A 25,047-nucleotide genomic window follows, 5' to 3' on the forward strand; every position below is an offset into this window, starting at 1 on the left:
TAATGTTGATTAACACGTTAGTTTTTGCAGTTTGTTGTAAAATGGGACTCAATACTAACCTAAGATCATTAGATTTTGTGCATTACTGTAACTTTTTCTTTGCTTTTAGTTATTGCCATACCATTCATATGCTATAGTATAAAAGTACTTCTGCTTTATAATTTTGCAAAAATAAAATCATAAAATGGGGCTGCACGGTGGCGCAGTTGGTAGCACTGTTGCCTTGCAGCAAGAAGGTCCTGGGTTCGATTCCCAACCGGGGGTCTTTCTGCATGGAGTTTGCATGTTCTCCCCATGCATGCATGGGTTCTCACCGGGTACTCCGGCTTCCTCCCACAGTCCAAAGACATGCCTGTTAGGTTAATTGGTAGCTCTAAATTGCCCTTAGGTGTATGAATGAGTGTGTGCATGGTTGTTTGTGTGTTGCCCTGCGATGGACTGGCAACCTGTCCAGGGTGTACCCTGCCTCTCGCCCATAGACTGCTGGAGATAGGCACCAGCTACCCCATGACCCACTATGGAATAAGCAGTAGAAAATGACTGACTGACTGACTGACTGAAAATCATAAAATATCCAAGACAATTATCACAGGATAATTCCTTCTTGGAGCATGTTTTTGGCAGCAACACAAAAGTTTGGACTGTCCTTGATTGTGCACGACACTCAGGTTAGTGGTGGCTAGTTCTACTCGGTTCATCGTAATGATTGAAGTTTGCATTTGAGCCTATAGACAAATCTTTAGTTCAGGACTTTTCAATAGGTTCTGCGGAAGTGGTTTGATAGGAGAGTATTTCACTTGCTGAAACTGACTTTCAGGAAATCGTTACATGCTTTTGACAGTGACAACCTCATATTATATGTATTAGCCTAAACTGATGCTTGACAGGTACTCTGTGCTCTGCATAAGGCTTCTGAAAATCCAGTGTGTTTTAAAGTGTTCCCCTTAAAATCACAATATAATATATTGTTTGGTCATGTTCTTAAAAAGATTGTATTCAAACTTGTTCATATTAGTCTTTGTGAAGTGTTTTGCTATTCAGTTAATTTTCCAGCTAGGCATGGCGGAACAAAGCAGTTTCTCCCATATTAGCATGTGTTTTGTCTGTGTACATGTGAGCTCTCAGCACCACTGAGCCTCAGTAAGCACGAAGAAAACCTGACGCTCTGCTGCTAGCGGACTGAGAAATAATCTCTGAGCTTTATAATGAAGGTATAAAATAGAAATTAAATTAAATTAAACCTTTATTGGTTCTCAAAATGATTTGCAATAAAATTACTTGCTGAATATCTTCCCTTACTTAATTATTCTGGTCAAGGTGCCCCTGGGCAAGGCACTCAGCTCTTGGCTCTCAATGAGCTCATGTATAACATGGGTAAATGCTCTGTTTATGTATTCTGACCATTTGTGATGATGAACTATTTATCAATCCTGGACAAATTAAGGTCAAACAAGTTATGATCATCATTACCACCAACATCCCACTGGTTCTTTATTTCCCATTTCTGCCTTTCTCCCAAACACCCAGAGCAAGCTAATTAAATCTTCTGTCAACCGAGGAAATCATTCTGCTTTCACCCTCCCTCCAATCACGTCAGTCAGATCAGACACACATAATGACACGTGTTTAAGGCCTGTTATTCCCTTGTGCATGTTAGACATTTCCCTCTGTTTGCCCCCACCAGCGTTGCATTGCTAATCATGTGTTTTCACACAGCGTTCCAGTGCTGCACCTGCTGTGGTGTCTGTTTTACATGTGTGGCTTTTAACCTTTGCTGATACTCCTTTGAGAAGCAAGGGTTTGCTCAAAATTAGATCGTAAAAAAACCCCAAAAGAAAATGTTCTAAAAGGAGGCAAACTTTAGCACTGTGGGGCGATTAAATACTGATGCAAGAAACATAGAAATAAGTATTCATATACCTTGAACTGTTCTGCATTTTGTTACAACCACAAACTTCAATGTATTTTACTGACGTTTTAGGTGATGGACCAACACAAGGTAGAGCATCATTTTAAAGTGGAAGGAAAATGATACTGTGTCTACCATTCTTTATGAAAGCTGGGTGTGGAGGCTCAGGATGATGTAGTTTTCCCTGCGTGGCATCTAGCAAACTGCAAATGAGACAATCTGTTTGTTCTTGCCACTCCTCCTTGATTAAGCGAAAGCGTAAAGAGGGGCAGGTAGCTCTTTTTTGGTCTTGGATGGCAATTTTCCAGCTGAGATAGCAGTTGACCTCTAATGAGGACTGAGTAGATGTCACATGATCTGTGAAACAAGTCAAAACATTTTTTGGGTTTGGGATATGGTACCAAATGTGTTAAAGGAACTGTGAATCTTTAACAGTAAGGTACCTGGCAAAAGTATTCACACCCTATTGAACATTTTGTCACGCGACAGTCACAGACTGTTGTATTCTATAAAGATTCGATGTGATAAACCAACACAAAGTAGTGCAAGATTTTAAATTGGAAGTAAATAGACATACTTAAAAAATCAGAAAGGTGTGAAGTCTGTTTGTATTCAGTCTGATTCCACTCAGAAGTCGCCTAGTAAGTACGTTGAGCCAACGTGTGTTTAATTTATTCTCAGTATAAATGCAGTCGTTCTGTAAAGGCTAAGAGAACATAAGTAAACAAACAGCTTTATGAAGACCAAGCAACAAAGCAGACAGGTCAGGGTGAAAGCTGTGGACAAGTCTAAAACAAGGTTAGGTTATGCAGCAGAGTCCCAGGTTTTGAAAATCTAATAGAGCTTTGTTCAATCCATCATCTGAAAATGGAAAGAGTATGGAACTACCAAGACATGGCCATCTACCTAAACCGACAGGCTGAGCATGGTGAGCATTAATCAGAGAAGCAGCTAAGAGACCGTATGGAAGTGTAGAGGAGCTGCAAAGATTTACAGCTCAGGTGAGAGAATCTCTCTATGTTCACCCTGAATGCAGCATCCCAACTGTAAAACATGGTAGTGGCAGCATCATGCCGTGAGGATGCTTTTTTCTTCAGGAGGAACTAGGAAGCTGATCAGGGTTGATGGCAAGAGGGATAGAGCCAAATACAGGTTGATCCTGGGAAAAAAAAAACCCTGTTAGAGGCTGTAAAGGACTTGAGATTGAGGTGTAGGTTCACCTTTTAGCAGGACAATGATTATGCACTCTTTTGGTGGTGTATGAACAACGTCAAGTTTCAGTAAAATACATTAATGTTTGTGGAAACGTCAAAGTTGTATGAATACTTATGTAAGGCCCTTTAAGCATATTCCTATAAGGAAACTGTTTTCCACTTGTTGAAAATGTGCTGGGAAGACTTATATTTGAATTTCTTCATCTGACGTGAAATTGTCTTGTGTGTCCCTCAGACCAGCGCGGTGCTGTGTTCAGGAGGATGTGCTCTGCTGGCGGTCAGCTCCCTATTGGCCATCATTACCATCTTCCTGCCTACTGGAGGCTGTGAGAGGAGGATCTGCACCCTGGCTGGATACATGCAGATGGCATCGGGTAAGCAACAACATATATATGCCCATTCTCCTTGCCATTTCCCCGCTGAAATAAATGATTCAACTCCGATGAACTGCTCAAGGATAATGACAACAAATGTTTAAGTCACATATCAATATATTATGAATGTTTTTTCCCAGCTTCCCTTGTTAGATGCACACTGTGAAAATTACTGATAGTGCTGCCTATTACCAGAGCGATTAAATTAAAAAAAGAGTTGACTTTGTTTCTCATCAGTCAAAAAACCCCAAAAGAATAATGGCAAGGACAGCTGCTGCTAGGCAACCGGAGTCTGCATCACATGGGTGAGCCAGCCAGAGGAAGAAGTGGTGAGATTTAGAGGCTGCCGTAAAAAGACAATTACGCCTCCTTAACACAGGTCATTTGTTCAGGGCTACATGTGACTTATCAGGCCGACATTTTCACCCTAACAGGAAAGTGGACCCATAAACGTAGCATGGTCTTGTCAGGGCTTGAGCCTTAAAAACCAATAATAACACAAAAGGGTTTGTGCACAGGTTTGTTTAAATGGTAGCAAATTTTCATCAATTTCTGTGTAAATGATCAACTTCAGTGCTATAGTGGGTCTCAAGTCACTTCATCTTCCTCCTCCGTGTTAATTAGAAGCACCAACCCGTAATTGTTTTTTTTATGCCGCCCCCACTTCTGTTTACGTAACCTCTGTCCTCGCAAGTATTGAGCAGGTAATTGCAATCTCTGCATGTGGCATTTAGCTCAGCATGATTAGCGTCTGAATTCATTGGAGAGGTTAAATCTTTATTGACAAAAGTGAAACTTTCGCAGCCAATGGTTAATGGGGTGTTTAAAGAGAGGCTCATTGCTTACAGGCAGACTCCAGAATCAGATCAATGCAGCTTTGGAAAAATGAGAACAAATCAGTAGCAAAGCAAGAAAACTGAGCTCTCTCTCTCTCTCTCTCTGTGTGTGTGTGTGTGTGTGTGTGTGTGTGTGTGTGTGCAGTCCTGATTTGCAGGCATCAACAGACTTTGCTAAAAAACACCGTAAAGTGAGGATCCGGGCCTTTGTTCCATTTCCAGGTTGACTCTTGTCTAGATAGACGGAGGGTTAAAAGAGAGCCCGCAAAGCCCTCCTGAGGAGGGCAGATCAGAAGAATGTTTGTTTTCCATGCTCTGCAACAATGTCTGTGTGTTGAGAGAGTGCTATCAAAGTAAGCTGATAAACTGGTACAAGGAGATTAAGAACAATGGTTTTCTTTTTGGTGTGTGTATCATCAGCGGGGCGTCTGATGGTGTGTGTTTTTCTGGCAGATTTGGAGAAATAAACTGCTGACGAGACGCTCCTTGCCAGCTTTTTTTCTAAATCTTGCTGTGATGCCTGTTTTGATTCCTGTGTTTGTTACATGATCTCTCTGACAGGCAAATGAGATGTTAGCACAGGTGAATGTATATTGTGCTTCTCACCTGTAAGGGTTGAAAGGTAATGAGAGGTTAAAAAGTGTGTGCTGTTTGTTTGTCATTGTTTTCTCTGTAGGTGTGATATCTTTGAATTTTGAACACTGAGAGGACCCAACTCTCACAAGTTGTACATGTGTATCAATCAGAGAGGGAATAAATTGCTCCTCATCCCACCTGTATTGATTCCAACCTACTTTCACTTTTGCTGCACGTTTCTACTTTGAAATGTCCTAGGTGTTTTGAAGAATCCCATTATTTTCCTTTGAGGGTTGTACCTGGTTATCTGCTGTGTGTGAGCCACGTAGTCATGCTGTTACACTCATTTGTGTACCACTGTGCTTGTGAGGACCCATTATTATTTAATAAAAATGTTAAAAAAAATAAAGACCATTGCTTAATCATCCAAACATAAAATGTCTGCTAAGTAATGCTTTGCACGTGGCTCTCCAACCTCAATGCTCTACCTACAGTGCGATCTCTCCTGGTAGGCACTGCAGAGAACAGCTGATGAATCAGAAAATGTTTTCACACCCTGTGCCACTTCTGACCTTTCTGCTAATTTTACATATATTTAAAAAAATGACTGAATTTTTCTTTTATTGTTCTCAATGGATTTCAGGGCTGATGATGCTATCAGTAGCAATAAATCCAAATTTCCCTCCCTCCAGTCATCTGGTTGATATTTTTATATTACCCTGGTATGCAAAGTGTTATTTCACAATACTTAGAATATAATTATTACATTCCAAACATCCCTTTGTGGTATGAATATTTTACACACTGACGTAGCTATTACTATATATTTGTCATCTATTGTGGAGCTTAAGTGACTATTTGGTCAGCTGACATACATAATAGCTTGATTTCTGTTATAGTACACCAGTACCTGTTATAGCTTCGCTGTATGGAAGCCCTGAAAGGCCATTGAAATGTTTATTTATTTATATTATTTTATTTTATTTTTTTCCAAATTTTTTTTTTCCTCACAACTTTTGAGTAATCTAAAAAGAAATTAAAGTAAAAGACAATTCTGGTCAAGAATATTTCTAAGATTTTTATTTATTTGTTTGTTTATAGAACACTATTTCCTGAAAGGCAAGCAAAAAAAATTGATATAGTGATGTATCAAATCTGAACAACTATGCATTTCCATCTGACTACAAAAAACACATTTTTTTAATTGTTTAAAATTCTAATATTGTTGCTTTCTAACACAAAAATAGTCCATGATATGTCTCACTCATCGACTGTAAACCCCTGGGGTATTGGGAAGTAACCGTTTATCTATTCAATGTCTAAGTTTGGTTTTAATTTGTAACATTTTGGGATTTTTAAGGATCTAAACATCCCTTAGAGCTTTTTTTGGTTTTTAAGTTGTGCATAGTGGGTTGCATAAATGCTCCCCCATAGATAAGTTCTCACATCCAGTGCTGCATGGAAAAAACCTTTCTTTCAATGTAAAATAGCCCAGCTCTTTTATTTCTGAGAGCTCTGGTCTCTTGGGCGTAGTCCAAAATTAGACGTAAACTCCATCCAATGGTTGAGCCGTTGCACCAATGAATGCTGCCACCATCAATGTTTCATGCTCCAAGAGAAGGAGGCACGTGTTTCTGTGTGTTATGGGAAGAAGTTTTTTTCTCTTCCGTCATGCATATTTTACTGATCTCTGCTTTTTGGTGGTCAGGGTCTGTCAAACTGGATGGAGGTGTGTGTTTGCTGTTGTGTTTCAGAAAAACCTACACGTTTCTGAGGTTTTGTTTACAGGTTTAGGAAGTTTAGAGCACAGTAACTTTTTCATTTTTGTTGGTTATATTCATTGAGTCAGTTAGATCCAGAAGTAGCTGAGCACAGCTTCCGGTCTGTCATGCTGCAGCGCTCAGGCAGATTCTGGGAGAACAGTTATCTGTTCAGGGCTGAATACATGACACACTCGGCTGAGTGTACAAGTCCTCAGTGCTCACACAGGCCTAATCTCAGCTGTTTTCCTGCAGGGTTATAACCATATTAGCATAAAGGGAACATTTAGATTACGATATTGCATTAAATATGGTAGATGGTAGATTTTATCTACTGCTTTAAATGCCTTGGGTTTTCTCTATTTATTGAATTGACCACAGGTGAGTACATACTTTTCCAGTTCAGAAAATATCTTTGTGTTAAAATATTTCTTTGGGAGAGAGATTTATGGGCTGAGTACTTGAAAAGAATATTCCCTGAGGCTTTTTTTGTTATTCCGTAAAAAACATGAAGCACAGTTTTTTTTTTTCCATATTCATGCAGCTGATGATGTTTTGTGTAGCTCCATTAAAGTAGAAGCAGCAGCAGCTTGTGGTTCATTATTACTCAGGGGATGAAAGGAAGGAAATTGCACTCAAGACTTAAATGAGAAACCACGACTAAAATCATAGTGCTTTAGGTGGCAGCACTCATTGGGTTTTAATACTTGAGGAAATGGTTAACCCTCATGGTCAGGAGGAGGTGTTTTATAGTCAGAAAATTCTAAGAACTGATTTGAAAAACAATTTTGTGATGCATATGTCACTCTACACTGAGTAACTACATTAGATTGTAAATATGTAAAAAAGGAAGCTCACATTGTGAAACATTGAATCCTTTCACATCTCTAAAGTATCTGACCTTTGTGAAGCATCCCCATTTGGATTGGATTGTATTTGGATTAAGAGTGTAAAACTTCACTTTTGCTGCCCGGTCACTGTCTTGTGTATTTATTATTTTTCCTACTCCATGATTGTCTGACCATCTAGAGATTAAAGTTTAATGCTCTATACATAGGCTATAAGTGCCTCCAAATGAACAAATAAGTATGAGCTGAATTATTTAGAAAGTTGGTTGAACTGGTCTCCTGCTGTACCACTTCAAGCATTTGCCATGCAGAGGTGAGTGAATATTCATCGGTGCAGAAAAAGAGACCCACAGTCCAAAAAACGAATGTGATGCAATTTGTGGTGACACACCATGGAGAGGAATCAAACAGAAGGATACGAGCCTGAGCACATGTGAGGGTAAGCTAACGATACCTAATGCTAACTTGCCATAGTGGTCATATACACAATGATCCCAGCATATAACGATTTAACGGTTGAAGATATTAGTTATTAAAATATGTATGCTGTGACTAGTGACGCTGTCACCTACCCAATCAGTGACCGACAGTCTTTTGATGTTGCGTTTTTGGCATGAGATGGCTCCCTTGGAACCACAAGCAAGCAGGTACTAAAAATAGTAACGGTTCCATGTAGCTGTTACTGTTGTAAAGGCTAAATAGTAGAGCCATAACGAATCGGGCTGAGCAGGGACTAGTGGAAAAGGGGGCATTTGTGCGGCCTATATAGCTACTCTAGAAGGGGACACTCATGCCTAAAAAATCAATAATCTGCTCATTTATAACAAAAGTAACAAATCAGTGTTAGTATACAGATCAAACAAAGTTATGATTTACAGAGCAATTAACATTACAATAACCTTGTCCCAACAATTGTTGATTTAGGGAATTTATTTAGTATGTTATATGTATGACTGTCTTAATTTATATTTTGTTAATAAAAACGCTATTTCTGGTTCTTCCCCTTTAATTCTCCATAATCTTCCAGCAGGCTCAGATACTATCTCCATTCTGTGATGCTTGGTGCGTTTTATCTACATATTTGGCAGAGGCAGAGTTAGATATGTTCATGGACATAAGTGAAAATCATTATTCCTCTGCTAAGTACAGATATTACAGAGCTTTACTGGGTCTCAGCCTCAGGACCAAGGGTGAATTAAAACTGTGACTCTTGGGCTGAAATTGCCTTTGAGCTAACGAGTTCTGCAGTCGCAGCAGGATGAATGAAAGAGGATCTCATGTGGGCCAACATCTCGCTGAACAAGATTTCATATCTTTATCTTAGTCATCATCAATAAGACCCCCCCTCTGTGTTATTACCGCCACAACAAAGGTAAGGTAGTATGTGTTATGCGTTCTGCCTATACAAACTCACACATTAAGTTTCATTGTGCTGATGCTGAGGAAGCCCTGCCTGCTGTGTCAGCGCTCCCTTGGGCAAAGCCGCTATGCAGATGTTCTCTGAAGCACGGCAATGCAAATAAGAAGTTGCTTTGATCAAAGCATTTGCTGTGTTATTCGGCTGATGCTGTCACTGGAGGAGCCCATATGGTACCTGTGCCACATGTCAGTCATCTCCCTCATACAGATGAATACATTTTCCATATCAGGCGGGATTAGTGAGGCAGACTCTATTAACAGAATCTGTTCCTCTGACAATTAATTTGCACTTAAAGAGTTTCTCTTTCATCTCTGTTGGGGAAAAGATGATTGGAACATCTTTAATGTCATTTAGTATTTTGAAATTTCTTACTAGAAAAGTCTTAGAAGAAGGGAAGAATGTTTCTTAAAGTAGAGCAATGGACCTAATTGAAACTAAAGGCAGACGTTCGATTTTTATAAAGCTTTCAATTGTCAATTCTGATTTTAGCCAATTCCAATTTCTCTTTAAGAACTGTAATTAATTACATTGAAAATATTATTTCTGAACTTCCTGCTGAAAGTGGTCATTAATTATTAAAAAAATTAGAATAGATGTCATCCCAGGCTGTTTGTGAGAGAGTAGCTACTATAAATCATGGTGTTAATCCTTTGAAAGTGTCTTTTTTTTTGTGACGAGACAAGAAGATGCACAATGCTGGGTTCAAGAGGCATGATTTTAGCAATATCTTTAGAAGGACTAAGAATCACCACATTTTGTTTTCTCTTACAGAGCAAAGGTTTCATAAAACACATTGTTTTAAAGAAATTCATGTACATTTTATGGTATATGGGGCCTTTAACAGAATTTGGAATCTGAGAGAGGGGGCTGAGCTTAAAAAGCAATCACAGGTAATTGGTTATTTGCTGAGATGTATTTGTGAACAAACTGAGCTTAAACACAAAGCAAAGATTAAACTCGTAACAACTATGTTAACACAACAGTCCAGCATGACGATTGTTCTTTGTACTTGCCTGTGTACAGAGCAGCAGCATAGTTTGCTTATGTCACAGACTGTCCATGTGCAATAATTCAGTTCAGGTTTGACAAATTCATATATAAAAACTGTGAAATGGTGTAGCATGGATACCAAGCTCCAAAGCAGGTGACAACTTGAACATTGTTAGCAGCTAACGGTAGGCAGTCACTTTGTTCTTGAATCCTTTGTCTCCCTGTCATTTGTGCTTTCTCTGTTTTTAAACACTTTGCTGATTCTGAAAATATTGGACTTCAGGCCTTCTTTCTGCAGGAATAACTTCTACACCGAAGAGTGTCATATCGGGAAAAAATTAGATTTTTGAGTTTCTGACCAGTTGGTCAAGCTGACTGCTATTTCTGGTCGTGTATTAAGAGCAAACATCACCAAAGGAGTGTTTGATTATTCCTAGGGTTGTGCAGTTAATTTAACTAATCGTTTATCTTTGATTTTGGTTTAAAATTATCACAAAAATAATAGAATCTAATCAGAATATAATATAATCATCAAAAAAATGATTGTTTGTAAACGTATTTTGAAATACTCCACTTTACAAGCAAGCTCTTATTTTTTAATGTCTCCTGACTGCTGTGCCTGCTCAGGATGGTGGTTTGAACAGTCCATGAAATATGGCAGAAAGAGTAGAGGTACGAACTGAGGCATAGTCAGTATGAAATTTCCTGCGGTAGATGGCACCTTTTCATACCTGGGAAAAGTCAGGCATGAATACAATACAATACAATACAATAAAATATATCCTTTATCGTCATTGTCACAAAATGTAATTAATATAAATGTTCTGTAGGTTACTTTTCTGTTTTCCTCTTATTTTCTCAACCGTTGCCAGGATCAGCGTCCTTTCTGCTCCATTACCGTAAATCACCTTGTATGCGTGACGCTAATCTTTAAGGAAGAGCTGATGTCGGCTGACGTCACCGCGTATTTCTGACTGTCGGCTCACTTGACCGCAGTTTTCTTCTGTAGAGTTGATGTCTCCTCACTGAAGCGACGCTGCAAGCCCTGCAGTTCAAGCAGAAGTTCAGAGATGCGGGGGATCAGAGTCTGCCGCTTTAGTCAGCGCTAACCAATAGGGAAACGTCTTACAGCGTTCGTCTTTAGGCCCCGCCCAGGATGTTCATGTTTCCAGAACTCAAAATTCGTTGAGTTCAACCAAAACAGAGAGCGTCAAAACAAAAAAAACGAGACTCGTAACCAAAGATTTTTGACCTGCGCAAATAAAAGTTTATGTTTTGCAAATAACTTTTTTTTCTTTGTGAGAAAAAATTAGTCATTTTAATCAAAAAAAAACTTATCAAACAATTTTTTTTTCTCCCCAAAATAAAATATTCCATTTAAAAAAAAAATAATTGTTACAACTCTGAAAGTTTTGATCAGAACTTAATATTTTTTGATTGAGATTAGTTTTTTTTGATTGAGTATTCCAAAAGTTTTGACCACAATTTATTTTATTGATTGAGATTAGTTTTTTGTTTTATTGAATAATATTGAGACAAATTTACCTCCATAGTGGATTAAATCCATAATCTTTTTTCTTATTTTCGTTTTCTGCCCAACTTTTTCATTTTCTTTCAACCTCTTTTTTATAAGTCTTTTTTATAGGTTGTCCTTATCACAATCCAAGCTCTTGTTTGTTTTTTTGATGTCAATCCCTGATATTTCATTCTGTTTCATCAGTGGGCTAGCCTGAGGCTTCTCTCACAACTCTCAAATATCCTTATTTCTTTTGCTGTGAATACTTCACCTTCACCTTCACATCTCCCTGATCTGCAGTCACTGAGAGGCAAAGCAGTTGATTAAGCTTTTATACATCTTCCTTTGTTCTGTTTGTTTGTGTGACTCAGCTTGGAAGTTGGGTGTTGCTGACACAGCGACCCCTCCATCACCTGCGACACACAAACTGACAATAAACGATAAGCATGAATGTCTCCTATCAGTGGGCATGGCTTTATATGTGAATAGGTGTGAAAGTCTCTTTTTGTATAGTCAGAGCTGTTTTTTCTCTCACTGCTGACAGTTATGTGATTGGTCACCAGTAACTGCTTCACACACACACACACACACACACACACACACACACACACACACCCACACACACACACACACACACACACACACACACACACACATCCGCGTTTTACTATCCTTATGAGGACTTTTCAGTTACTTCCATTGACTTCCATTCATTTTCCTTGATTTTTAGTGCCTAACCCTAACCCTAACAATAACTCAATTCATACCCTAGTCCTAACCCCTGTCCCAAGAACGGAATTTGAAAAAGTGAAGACCAGGAAAATGTCCTCACTTTGTCAAAATGTCCTCACTTTGCGATAAAAATACAAAAAATGGTTCTCACTCAGCAACAAGTACAAGAACACACACACACACACTGTGTAGACTTTGCATTTTTGTTCTTGGGTCTCATTAATTAAGATGGAGCAGATTTATGCAGAAAGTATTAATATTTATTGGTGAAACACTACACGGCCACTTCGTTTTCTAATTTGACAAAGCATTTAGAAAAATAAAAACATGTTTGATTCATTTTTTTTCTGCTGTGCCACTGCATCCATCATAATTGCAAATGTACCCAAATGGATAAACTAGGTCTAATGTGCGCTCATGAATCAAAGCCGGCGTATGTGTTGTTGCGTTTTTGTGGGCTCCCACATTGGTCTGATCTGTTGTCTACTGTAATTATGATTACAGCTGCGCCTGGCTCTACTTGCTCACTGATACATTACCCACAAAACTACATTAATTGGTCCAACAGTCAATTAGAGCCAGACTGTAATTAGGACTGAGATATCATTCTATCCAGTTCATCAGTTTTCTTGGAAAGGTGTCTTATAGACTCTGTGTAATGGCAACGTTCAGAGATTAACAGGTTATTATGTTATCTTTAACGTTGTCTTTGAAAAATGAGCCTGTGCTTTTTAAAACAGTAATTAAACAATTTGTACAATATATGTTGAAAACCTTTACAATGGCCTCTGTATACATTTTGCATACAACTTAATTCATTTAGACACTGAAGTTTCTGCCCATTTTTCTTTATAGAGTAGCTCAAGATCAAATAAAATCAATTAAATTGGATGTAGAGTACCTCTAAATATATGCTTTAAGGTTTTGATACATATTTTAAATTGGATTTAGGTCTAGATTTGACTTGGCCAATCTGCCATGTGAATATGCTTTGACCAAAACCATTTTACTGTAGTTCTGACTTTATATTTAGGATCATTGTCCTGCTGGAAGGAAAATCTCTACCCCTTTTTCAGTCTCCAACAGTTTTTTTTCCAGGACTTCCCTGAGTTTAGCTCCATTCATCTTCCTTTAAACTCTGACTACCTTTCCTCTCCTTACTGAAGAAAAACGTAGAATGATGCTGCCAACACTATGTTTCACCAAGGTGTTTTCAGAGTGTTACGGCACACATAGCATTTTGAATGGAGGCCAAATGATTTTTAGGCACCTCCTTCCTCATACCAGTTGTGTCCCCTACATAGCTTATGGTAAACCACAAACTCGAGCTGCAAAACATGTTGAATCAATACGGCAATATCAATGTGTAAAGTATCGTAATGGAAAAGGACTGCTTGGATGCAATATTTGGTAAGTTAAATTTAAGTTACACGCATGTAAATTCTGCATGCACCTGAAATTTTTGCCCTGTTGGATAGGCTTTAACTGCATTAAATCCTCACACGTGATGCTTAATGTTTTAGAAACCAAAGCTCACAAAGTGTGGTCAGTACATTGTAATAGGAGGAAAGGAAAGAGAAGTGTCAGGAAAAGTCAATTGTAAATTATTGCTATATTTGGCAGTGGTATTGTAATTATCTGTTTTTCCAATATTTTGCAGTCTTTACACAAACTGAAATTCTTACTGCGTTCTTTGAACAACAATGCTCTTCTTAACACTCTTCCATAAAGCTTAAATTGGTGGAGTGCATGACAAATAGTTCTCTACATGGGTTGGAAAATGAAACTGAAACACCAGGTTTTAGACCACATTAATTTATTAGTATGGTGTAGGGCCTCCTTTTGCGGCCAATACAGTGTCAATTCGTCTCGGGAATGACATATACAAGTCCTGCACAGTGGTCAGAGGGATTTTAAGCCATTCTTCTTGCAGGATAGTGGCCAGGTCACTACGTGATACTGGTGGAGGAAAACGTTTCCTGACTCGCTCCTCCAAAGTGACTCAATAATATTTAGATCTGGTGACTGTGCAGGCCATGGAAGATGTTCAACTTCACTTTCATGTTCATCAAACCAATCTTTCACCAGTCTTGCTGTGTGTATTGGTGCATTGTCATCCTGATACACGGCACCACCTTCAGGATACAATGTTTGAACCATTGGATGCACATGGTCCTCAAGAATGGTTCAGTAGTCCTTGGTGGTTCGTCCTTCGTGGTGGTATGCTGACATTACCCTGGATACCGTGGCTCTTGATACATCACAAAGACTTGCTGTCTTGGTCACAGATGCGCCAGCAAGACGTGCACCAACAATTTGTCCTCTTGTGAACTCTGGTATGTCACCCATAATGTTGTGTGCATTTCAATATTTTGAGCAAAACTGTGCTCTTACCCTGCTAATTTAACCTTCACACTCTTCTCTTACTGGTGCAATGTGCAATCAATGAAGACTGGCTACCAGGCTGGTCCAATTTAGCCATGAAACCTCCCACATTAAAATCACAGGTGTTTCAGTTTCATTGTCCAACCCCTGTATTTGTCATGCACAGATTCTCTAACCTGAGCCGCTGATCTCTGCAGCTCCTCCATTGTTACCTTGGATCTCTTGGGAGCTTCTTTCCTTAGTGCTCATGTAGCACCATCTGGTAATTCAGATGGAAGGTCATGTCTTGGCAGGGCGGGAGTTGTGTTAACCTTTCATATTTTTGGCTAATGGATCAAACAGTGACGATCTGTAAGATGCTTAGTTCACCCAACACTGCTTTAAAGTTTTACTAAACCTTTCTCCCTGACCTGTCTGCTGTGTTCCTCAGTTTACGTAAAGCTGTTTGTTCACTAATGTTCTCCAAATAACCTCTGAGGCCTCTGAATTTATACTGACAACCCTGCATTACACACAGGTTGACTTGTATGATACCTGGTTCACAATTTTCAACCCGATCTTCTCCTTCTGACAATCTTAAGGATGCCCCAATATGAGCTATAACAACATTTAATTTCCCTTTGGGATTAATAAAGTATTTTTGAATTGAATTGAATTGAATTTTCAGATTTAGATATAATCTTATGAGAAACTCCTGCTGTGTGTAGTTTGTAAAGAATGATCTAGTCTATTCGGGAGGACATCGTGACAAATCGGGGATATTCAACATGTTGGATTGTGTTGGCCTGATATCCAAGGGTGTGGGGTGTTCCCCGAGGACAAACACACGCAGTCTGTTTAATGTAAAAGTGTATCCAGTCAGAAACGGAAGTGACGGAAACACGGAGGGGAATTACTCTGAACTAATGTTTGATCTAGAGAGGTTTTACAAGATTTCCCATCTGACATCTGAATGTTCATGAGTGAAATCTGTTTGTGTGTGGTGTGTGGTGCTTGCTGTGTGGCTGTACAACACACACTGTAGGACCAACCTGTTATATCTACGATTTCTTATCGTCACAATTGGGGTCTCTTAGTTTTAAAAATCAACCGACAATTTTTAAATTTTGCCGTGTTAGGCAACTTCCTAAGGCAATTGGTAGCACCTTGAATGAACCCATTTATTTAGGTGTATTGTAGTAAAACTGAAATGGGCTGCAAACAAATACACACCAAATTTGTTAGATCTTTAAATTTTAAAATCAAGCACTACTTTATGTTGACTATTGCAGAAAAGTCAGATAAAATACACTTAAGTTTGTGGTTGTAGTACAAGAAATTGTGAACAGGTTCAGGGGGTCTGAGTGCTTTCTCAAAGCACTATATTCTTTTTTTTTTGTTTGTTTTTTTACCGTGTCCTGTCCAACAGAGTAGTGCTCAGAATTGTTGTCTGAGTGCCAAGAAAAAGCCCAACAATTTGCTTTCACAAGTGGAGCATTACAGCTAACGCTTTAAAGCTCTGCTTGATATTTATAAGAAGGAACTTTATTAGAAACTGCTTTGGGATTATTTCAGTTGTTACAGACACGGAGACAGAAATGAAAAGGAAAAAAAAGAGCCACGAAAGAGAGAAAGCTGGGGCAAAAGGAAAAGGAGAGAGAAGGAAAATAGAATGGAGGAGAGAAAGACGGATGAAGGGAACACAAGATAACACCCTGCTTGCTTCTACACCTGCAGAAACATTCATATTACTAGTTTTTTTTACCAAAAAGTGCACGGTACTTATCAATGCAAGATGTATTTATTGATAAATGCGGCTCAATATGGAACATCTGTGTATTTGTTAACACCTGAATCCAAACACCTGTGGGTCTGAGTGTGAGCGCGCTTGTGTATACAAGGTTTCTCCATAAAAATATGCAATAGTGAGTGTGAGGAGCCACAGACCTGCCCCCCTGGACCTGGGACAGATACGGAGGAGACTTGAGCCACAGACATATAAAGGCCCTACAGAGCACAGGAACCCCAGGAGAACCACCCCCGGGACTAAGGCAAACCCCACAGAGAAGAGCAGGGGATCGTCTCAGGGGACTAAGCACTGTATTCTAAAACTTTCTCACTTTGCTTTTACACCCTTCTGAACTGTCACAATAGCACGCAACAGATTATATATTGACAGAAAGAAAATATGTAAGATAAATGCAGCATGATAAGAAAGATAGGGGATTGTAGTATTTTCCCTCTCATATTGTTTGTGACGTACCTCTTCAGCCCTCTCGCCTCCATCAGATAAAGGAGAACCATTGCAGGGTCCAAAAAACGGTGTGTGTTTCTCATTCCTCTCTTGTCTCCCTTTTCTTCCCGCTCCTCTGTCATTCTGCCACATAACTTCCAGCAAATACGCACAATTACATAGTGACACACACACTCAAAGAACTGGTGGCTATGCATATTACATGAGTCCTCTACCTCTGAAGGGCTCTCTTTTTATTTTTTTCCAATTCGCAACTTGCAGCCAAGATGAGGTGCAAGCCAGATTCTGCACTTTTGACTGTTTCTCTTTTATCACTGCAGAAAATAAAGATGTTACAACATTATTTGTAATCCATTGTTTGTGCAGAGATTGTAAAGATTTTAATGTAGAAAATCTGACCAGTCATTTGTCCATTGATGAACAAGTGTTTCATGATAAGAAGATAGAATCTTTCATGAGTTCTGCTGCATATTGCTAATCTTTTACATGACGTTGCGCTGAATGTTGATTACTTTACAGTAACTATAGAAAATATGTTATAATAGTATAAGCTATTTGTGGTAAATAGGAGTGAAGTTGTTTGTGGCTTTAGTGGTTGCCATGAAATTTCTGATTTGTATTGATTAATATTTATAGAATGGGATGTACGGTGGTGCAGTTGGTAGCACTGTTGCCTTGCAGCAAGAAGGTCCCGGGTTCGATTCCCGGCCTGGGGTCTTTCTGCATGGAGTTTGCATGTTCTCCCCGTGCATGCGTGGGTTCTCACTGGGTACTCCGGCTTCCTCCCACAGTCCAAAGACATGCCTGTTAGGTTAACTGGTCACTCTAAATTGATCTTAGGTGTATGAATGAGTGTGTGCATGGTTGTTTGTGTGTTGCCCTGTGATGGACTGGCGACCTGTCCAGGGTGTACCCCGCCTCTCGCCCATTGACTGCTGGAGATAGGCACCAGCTCCCTGTGACCCACTATGGAATAAGCGGTAGAAAATGACTGACTGACTGACTAATATCTATAGATTTGTTGGGAACCATATCAGAGACAGGATGTTTTAATAGCAGTGGAGCAAGAGTAGCAACACAAAATGCCAGAACTGACATATTTAACAAAGATTTCGACTGTTAAATTGGTTTGAGAAGCTGTTAGCATTGCTCCTGCAGGATAACTTCTTTCTGATTCTCCAAACTGAGATTGCTCTAATGGTGGTCTAATGCTACAATGATACTGACTTCTCTAAATCTACTCTATACAACCCCACTTCATAATAAACAAACAGTTTAATTCTAGATATGTGTTGCAGAAACAGTTGAGTGTGTACCTGGTGTTGTAATATTTTCCTGTTGTAGATGCCTACAGGTTACCTTCTGGCTGGCAGGCTGGCCTATATAAGTTCAGAGTAATACTACTCCAATGTGTGGATTTCAGGAATTCGCCTCAGTCCCTGTTTGATGAGAACAATGAGCCAGGATGACACATTGTTGTGTCTGAAGCGGTTGGTCCTCCATACACATACACACACCAACTTTGATAAATGTGTGTGTAGATGTGTGTGTGTATGCATGTTTATGCCTATTTCTCTTCCCGTTTCATTTCTCTTCTGCTGTTTTATCCACTTCCTCTCATGCAGTGATTGATCTCCTCAGTGTGCAGTGATGAGTGAGAACTTGTGTCACTTTGTCTTTTTTGTTGTTGCTGCCATCTGTGTTGTTAAGAATTTGTTTTTGTAGGCAGTGTATGGAAACTTGAAAACGTCGGTACCTGTCACACCCACACTATGATTGATTAGCCAGTTGAGCTCTGTTGCCTTTGCTTTCCATATGTTTATGACTCTCTCATTTGCATGAGATAAATAAGTCCTTTTGCTAAGTGAATTAGGAAAGTTGTATTTCAAATATGTGTCAGGATATGTCTCCATGTATCCTGAAAAACCTATTGTGAACTCATTTGCATGGCAAATACATAGATAAAGTAAATAAAAGTTGGTTTTGAAAGAAATCTTAACCCCTAAAGCTTGAATAAACAGAGGGCTCATTGAATAAATGCTTCACCTGTATAGGCTCTTGACTAGAAAGCAAAAATACAAACGTGTCAAGGAATCACTTTGGAAAATTTTGGAAATACTTTTTAACCAGTTAAAACTGGCTGCTAGTTGAAGTTTAACAGGTTAAAAAGTGTTTCTTAATTAACCTCCTAGCATGGGCAGTTCTAGACAGGGGCCAGCAGGGGCCAGTGCCCCTGTAGAACTGGTCATGGCCCTTGTTATGGCCTCTGTACTGAAGACATAATACTAAATCAATTTCTTATGATGATATGCGGTGGAACAGAAACCTTAACTCCTCCAAACATACTTGTCATTCTGGTGAAATCCTTCAGTTTATTTCTTGTCTGACAATAAAATGTTTCTCCAGAAGGCATTTGGCCTGTCAATGTGAGCAGCTGAAAATATTTGTTGACCTTTAAGGTGTCTTTTAAAGCAGAGCTCCTCTTTGGTCACCATCCTCTTGATTGCTATTATCTCAGTCCATGTTATACTGCCTTTACTTTGAACAACGGCACTGGTGTTTGAACAGCTTCCAGTTTATGATCAGCTAAAGCCTTGTTAGTTCTTGGGTCGCTTCTGAGCATCCTAACCAGTTAGTATATCTAAAGATGACAGTTTGCTTTGGATTGTTGAAGCTTGGACACAGCTGGGTGTTCCAACAGAGGATCCTGATTGTTTATTAGTTTACTGTACCACATCCCACAATGCAACACAAACTTGGCTGCGGGAAGGTGTTTGGCTCAAACTTGCAGTGTACACCTGGTAACTGTGTCGGTTCGAGATCGGATCACATTCACACCATAAACGAATGGCTCTGGAGTTCGATTGGAACCACCGCCTCCCAGCGGTCTCGGTACCCTAGTTTGATTGCTGTGTTCACATCTACACAAACGAACCGCACCAAGAGGGGACATGAAGCAGACAGACTGAACACCTCAGATTGGAAAATGAAAGTATTACAAACTGACCTGCATTCACTTCTTCATTCTCTACATACATGTAGAAATGGCCTTAAGCAAAATAGATGATTTTTTAATAAGATGTGGTTTCACAAAATTTTACATTTTGCTCCTTTATCTCATTTCATAAAGGACAGCTAATATGCCTTTAAAGTCAAAAATCCTCTAATGCTGTCTTAACTGAATGTACAGAACAAATACAAAATAAAACAGAAAAGTTTTGTTTTGAGTTGAACTTCTGCTCATCCAGCAAGTCTGCTCAGATGAAAATAACAAAGAAATGCAGTGATCCAGGACATGTCTGAGCTTTCAAGAGACCACAGTAAAGGTAGAGGGAACAGCAAAGGGAATATTTTCTCACATGTACATCAGTGGCAGCAGGACATCAGGGAACTGAATGCGCATCAGGGTTAGATCAGCAGCAAAAGGAGGTCAATGTTTGTTTTTCTGTCTTTGACTCTGTCTTTGACAGGATGATGCCGAACCACAGCTCCCACCAGACATTGCAAAACTATTCACTTTTTTAAACATTTTTACAATTTGTTACATTACAACAGCAAACTTTCTAATATTTTGGGGACAATTTCTGTGATACACTAACACAGAACGCTGCACAGTTGTGAAATGTAAGCAAAGTGTTTCATACTTTTCAGAAAGTTTTACAAAATTTGTAGTCAGGCCACTTTACTCTGATATCAGTAAAAACACAGTGTAACCAATTGCCTTATTCATTTTATTAGAAAAACAGGGTCCACCTCTAAGTAATTTAATATCAATGAAAATGCAGCTGTTCTCTGGAGGCCTCAGATGTTTGTTAGAGAATATTGGTGAACAAACAGCATCATGAAGAGCATTAGACAGATTATGGAGAAAGTTGGGGAGACATTTAAAGCAGGGATGGGTTATAAAACAATATCCTAAGCTTTGAACATTATACAGAGCTCTGTTTAATCTATTATCCGAAAATGGAAGGAGTATAACGCAACTGCAAAACTACCCAAGATGTCTAATTGAACTAACAGGCTGTGCAACATAAACTCTAAACAGAGAAGCAACCAAGAGGACAATGGTAACTCTGGAGGAGCTGCAGAGGTGTGTGAGCTCAGGTGGAAGATTCTGTTGAAGGGACAACTATTAGTTGTGCACTTCACACACCTGGCCTTTATGAAGGAGTGGCAATAAGAACGCCTTTGTTGAAAGAAAGCCATGAGAAGTCGCTATTTTTGTTTGCCACAGGCCATGTAGATGACCCAGCAGACCTTTGAAGGAAGTTTGCTCTCTTCACCCACATTCCTACATGTGGACAAAACGTAACACTACAGATCACCTGAACCATCTCCACTATGAAACAGAGTGGTGGCAGTATCATGCTGCAAGGATGCCTTTCTTAAGGTGATGGGAAGCTAGATGGAGCTAAATAAAAGGGAGTCCTATAAGAAAACCTGTTATGGCAGGTATACACTATGCAATTTTGGGCCATTGCAGATGAAAGACGAGAATTGTAGGAAAATCATGAAGAACTCTTTGGTCGCAGCTCTAAATCTGCGGTGTTACATCGAAATGTGAGACAGGACAACCGTTGTTAGTGTCTTGCAACCATAGATATCATGCAATAAATATCTGGCAGTGTCAGATATTTAGAATTACTATCTCACGGTGTGACAGCTGCTACAACCTATGTCTACTAATCCACCAATAGCATTACAACCTTAAACTCTGAATCTCAAGTTTAATCCCAAAGTTTAATAGATCCACATCATGTCGAGGTGACTGTGGCTCAGTAAGAAGAGTAGTCGTCTTGCAATCAGAAGGTTGTGGGTTCGATTCCAACTTCCTCCAGCCATGTGTCGATGTGCTGCTGGGCAAGGCACTTAACCTCAAGTTGCCTACCGATCTGCATGTCGGTTTATGAATGTGTGAGCGTTATTGAGTGCGATTGGGTGAATGTGGCTCTAGTGTAAAATGCTTTGAGTGGTCTGTATCACTGGAAAAGTGCTATACAAGTTTGGTCCATTTACATAGTGTGTCGTGGAACACTCTTTTATGATTGCTAAAACTGCAGTGTAAGAAGGCCAGTAGAGGCTGCACATGACTTGAGACTGGTTCTAAGGTTCACATTCCAGCAGGACAACAACTCTAAACCTGCAAAGCAAATTTATGTTAATGGTTCAGTCAAAATTTAGACCTAAATCCAATTGAGAATTTGTGGCAAGATGAGTCTCTGAATATTGAGTCTCTAAATATTGAGTCTTTTTGCGAAGCAGATAGACACAGCTTCTGTACATTTGTGCTAACATTTAGCTTAGACCAATCACTCCTGAGATATTGAGCCAGGAAAGCTGTAATATAGCTTATGATTTATTTTTTGGATCACAGAGGTTCTTGCACTGCCTTCTGATGCTTGCCGAGTGACAGAAAGTTACATGTGCTTGTCCAATCAGCCTGAGGTCTACATTAAATTACACCAGTGCAGTCCTACAGCCACATTGTAACAAACCACTTTGTCTTTCCAAGAGGATGATGCCAACAGGTGCCTCAATTGAACCACACACACCAAACATAATGAGGAGAAAGACTGCATTGTACATCTGTCTTCAAACCCCCAGGCCCAGCGTAAGTTGATTTAAGCATCATGCTCAGAGGTTATTTGCAAGCTGTTTAAATATATAAAGGTGGATCTCATAAAGAGACTAGAAAAGAACACACTGGCGTTTTTATAGTAGTCAGTTATAAATGTATTTTTTATAACTACACCAGGACCCCACACACTGGAAATATCTTAAACTCATATGCATTCCCTCATCCGCCTACAGATTTTATTTTATTTTTTTTTTGTAATGAATTATGAAATAAATGATTAACATTAGGAGCAGAGGCAGGGTCATGCTGCTTTGTGAGAGAGCAGTCGCTATAAATCAGGGTTTAACTAATGCTATAAAACAAAGATAGAATCATTATGGAGCTGACATTTTAAACTGTCTTTAGCATCTCACAGTGGCTGTTAGCATCACCAAAACATTTGTCTCTGTGTGTATATTAGAGAACAACATTTTCAAATTTAGCACACCAGAGAATGAAAATAAAACAGCAACTTTACTGTTGTCTGCTCAGCCTTTCTGTTATTTACTTAAGCCTTACTCTCTCTCGCTGTTTCACTGTCTAAGTGAACTGTAGGTATGTCTCAACACCTTGTAGATAATAGTTGCCATCTAAATAGTTTCTTATATATTTCCCCTGACTTCATTTTAAATGCTTCACTGATTCTAAAGCTGGCCTCGGCTGACTATGTGACACAACATCAACATCTCATTTCTTTCACAATAGTGGATATAATGACCTCCTGGAAATGAAATTTCAATGCTTTATTAGTGTTCAGATAATTTTGAGCCAAAAAAATCAGCATAAGCCATCAGTTTCACTTTTAAGCATCCTGCATGCAAGTTAGCTTCTAGATCGCTTAGCATGAGATTACTTAATATTATCATTTGGTGATTTCTGCAATATTTGAGTCATAGTTACATTGATTTTCTAGCAGTGGAACTATTAGGTACTATTAGGTATGTGAAAATATTTGACTTAATTGATAAATTTAGACTTTGGCTTCAATTGATCGCAATAACACCGTAATTGTCAAAGCAAATTGTCTCTATTTTTGGAATTTTCTGCTTTCCAAGTATGCTGTCCTTTTAGCATGTCTTCCAGAGGATGCGCTCTCCCGCCTCTTCCTGGAGCTGAGTCCATGTGCTTATGGCTGTGGTATTTTAAGAAATTGATGAAGAACAGCAGAAGTAGGAGAGGAGACCAACAGTTAGCAGGCATGAATTGACGGATGGAACACGTGACGGAAAACATGCCGCTGTAGACACGCTGTTTCATACCTGGAATAAGTAGAGATGAAACAACCAAAGCTGCAAAGGCAAGAAATGGCAAATGGGCAAAATAACCAGCAAACGCATGAAAGTAGCATGTGAGAATACCTTGGTTATAAAGACACAGATGCCAAAAGCACATGCAGCGTAAGATCTGATTCCACTTCATTAAACTGATTTAACTGATTCTAAAATCTTTTTTATTTGTGTTAATTTTGTATATAATAGCCCATGTTTAAATAAATACTTTGCAAGTTATTTTAAGGGAAGTAAAACTAGAAGGTATCAAGGAACATTTGTTTTTTTAAGACAATTTAAGTAATCATTTTAAATAGCAGTGATTTCAGTGTTAGTCAAAATAGTCCTGATTGTTTATTTCTAGACTTGAGCAGCTCTAGTGCATAATGATTTTATTAGCTTTTTCCTTCTCAAAGTAGTGTGACTGCAGTTTACATTTGGCTCTCTGGAAGAGGATATGATATGAACAGCACCCTCGGAGGTTGTTTGTAAGCAGCTATAAAATATGGAGGTAGCCTTTGCTGTGCACTATATTGCTCGCCTTCAGGTGTTCCAACCGCTGCCATTGACACAGGTGTATAAAATCCATCAACTTGACATGCAGACTAATTTTACAAAAATTTGTGAGTTCTTGAAACCCAGCAGGGTACAGTGATAGGATGCCAACAGTGCAAAAAGTGTAGTGTTGAAATGTCTTTGAAATTAAATACTCCACATTAAATTTTTAGCAGTGGAGATGTGCCTTATGTATGTATGTGAAAAAGCGAGCCTCCCTGTCTGGCTGTCTAATAAATGATATTGGGTTTAGTAACTGCCAGGAGAACAACACATTTAGGACTGCATTGTGTCATGTATAAAGTTTGAACCAGAGGGGTTTTAGTGTGGGGTTGTTTTTCAGGTTTAGCTTCCAAATTCCAATTAAAGTAAAGTAGATTTTTACTTACCAAGATACACAATTCCCCAATTTGTGGGGGACCCCTTCTGTTCAAAAATGACTGAGCACAAGTGCGAATTTTGACTGCCCTGCATCTAGTCCTGACCTTAGGGGTAAATTAGAGCGGGTACTGTGACCCAAGTTCAGTGTTTGACCTCACTTAGAAGCTCCTGAATGAACGATCCATTATTCCCTTAAACACACTCCTTCACCTTGTGGAAAGCCATCCCAGAAGAACTGACGCTCATGAAGGTGCAAAGTCTGGACTGACTTTATATTAAACCCTATGAAATAAAAATAGGAATACACTCAAATTTAATTGTGAGCTAATGGAGAGGAGTGAATACTTTTGGTGATAAGAAGCAAGAGACCAAAACTAGATTGCACATTTTGTAAAGCAATCAGCAATGAGCATCTTCTTTTGGTGATTAAACA

The 25,047-nt window shown here is 39.1% G+C and overlaps 1 protein-coding gene across 1 annotated transcript in view; it reads left to right on the forward strand.

The window, feature by feature from the left end:
- LOC124876239 (transmembrane protein 211) overlaps positions 1-25,047 on the forward strand; it is a 169,517-nt gene that overhangs the window by 49,399 nt on the left and 95,071 nt on the right. Inside the window, exon 2 of the mRNA XM_047378855.1 lies at positions 3,359-3,497. Coding sequence (XP_047234811.1) covers positions 3,359-3,497 — 139 coding nt within the window. The remainder of the gene's footprint in view (positions 1-3,358; positions 3,498-25,047) is intronic.

The sequence above is a fragment of the Girardinichthys multiradiatus genome, chromosome 11 (assembly GCF_021462225.1).
Source record: "Girardinichthys multiradiatus isolate DD_20200921_A chromosome 11, DD_fGirMul_XY1, whole genome shotgun sequence".
Taxonomy (NCBI): domain Eukaryota; kingdom Metazoa; phylum Chordata; class Actinopteri; order Cyprinodontiformes; family Goodeidae; genus Girardinichthys; species Girardinichthys multiradiatus.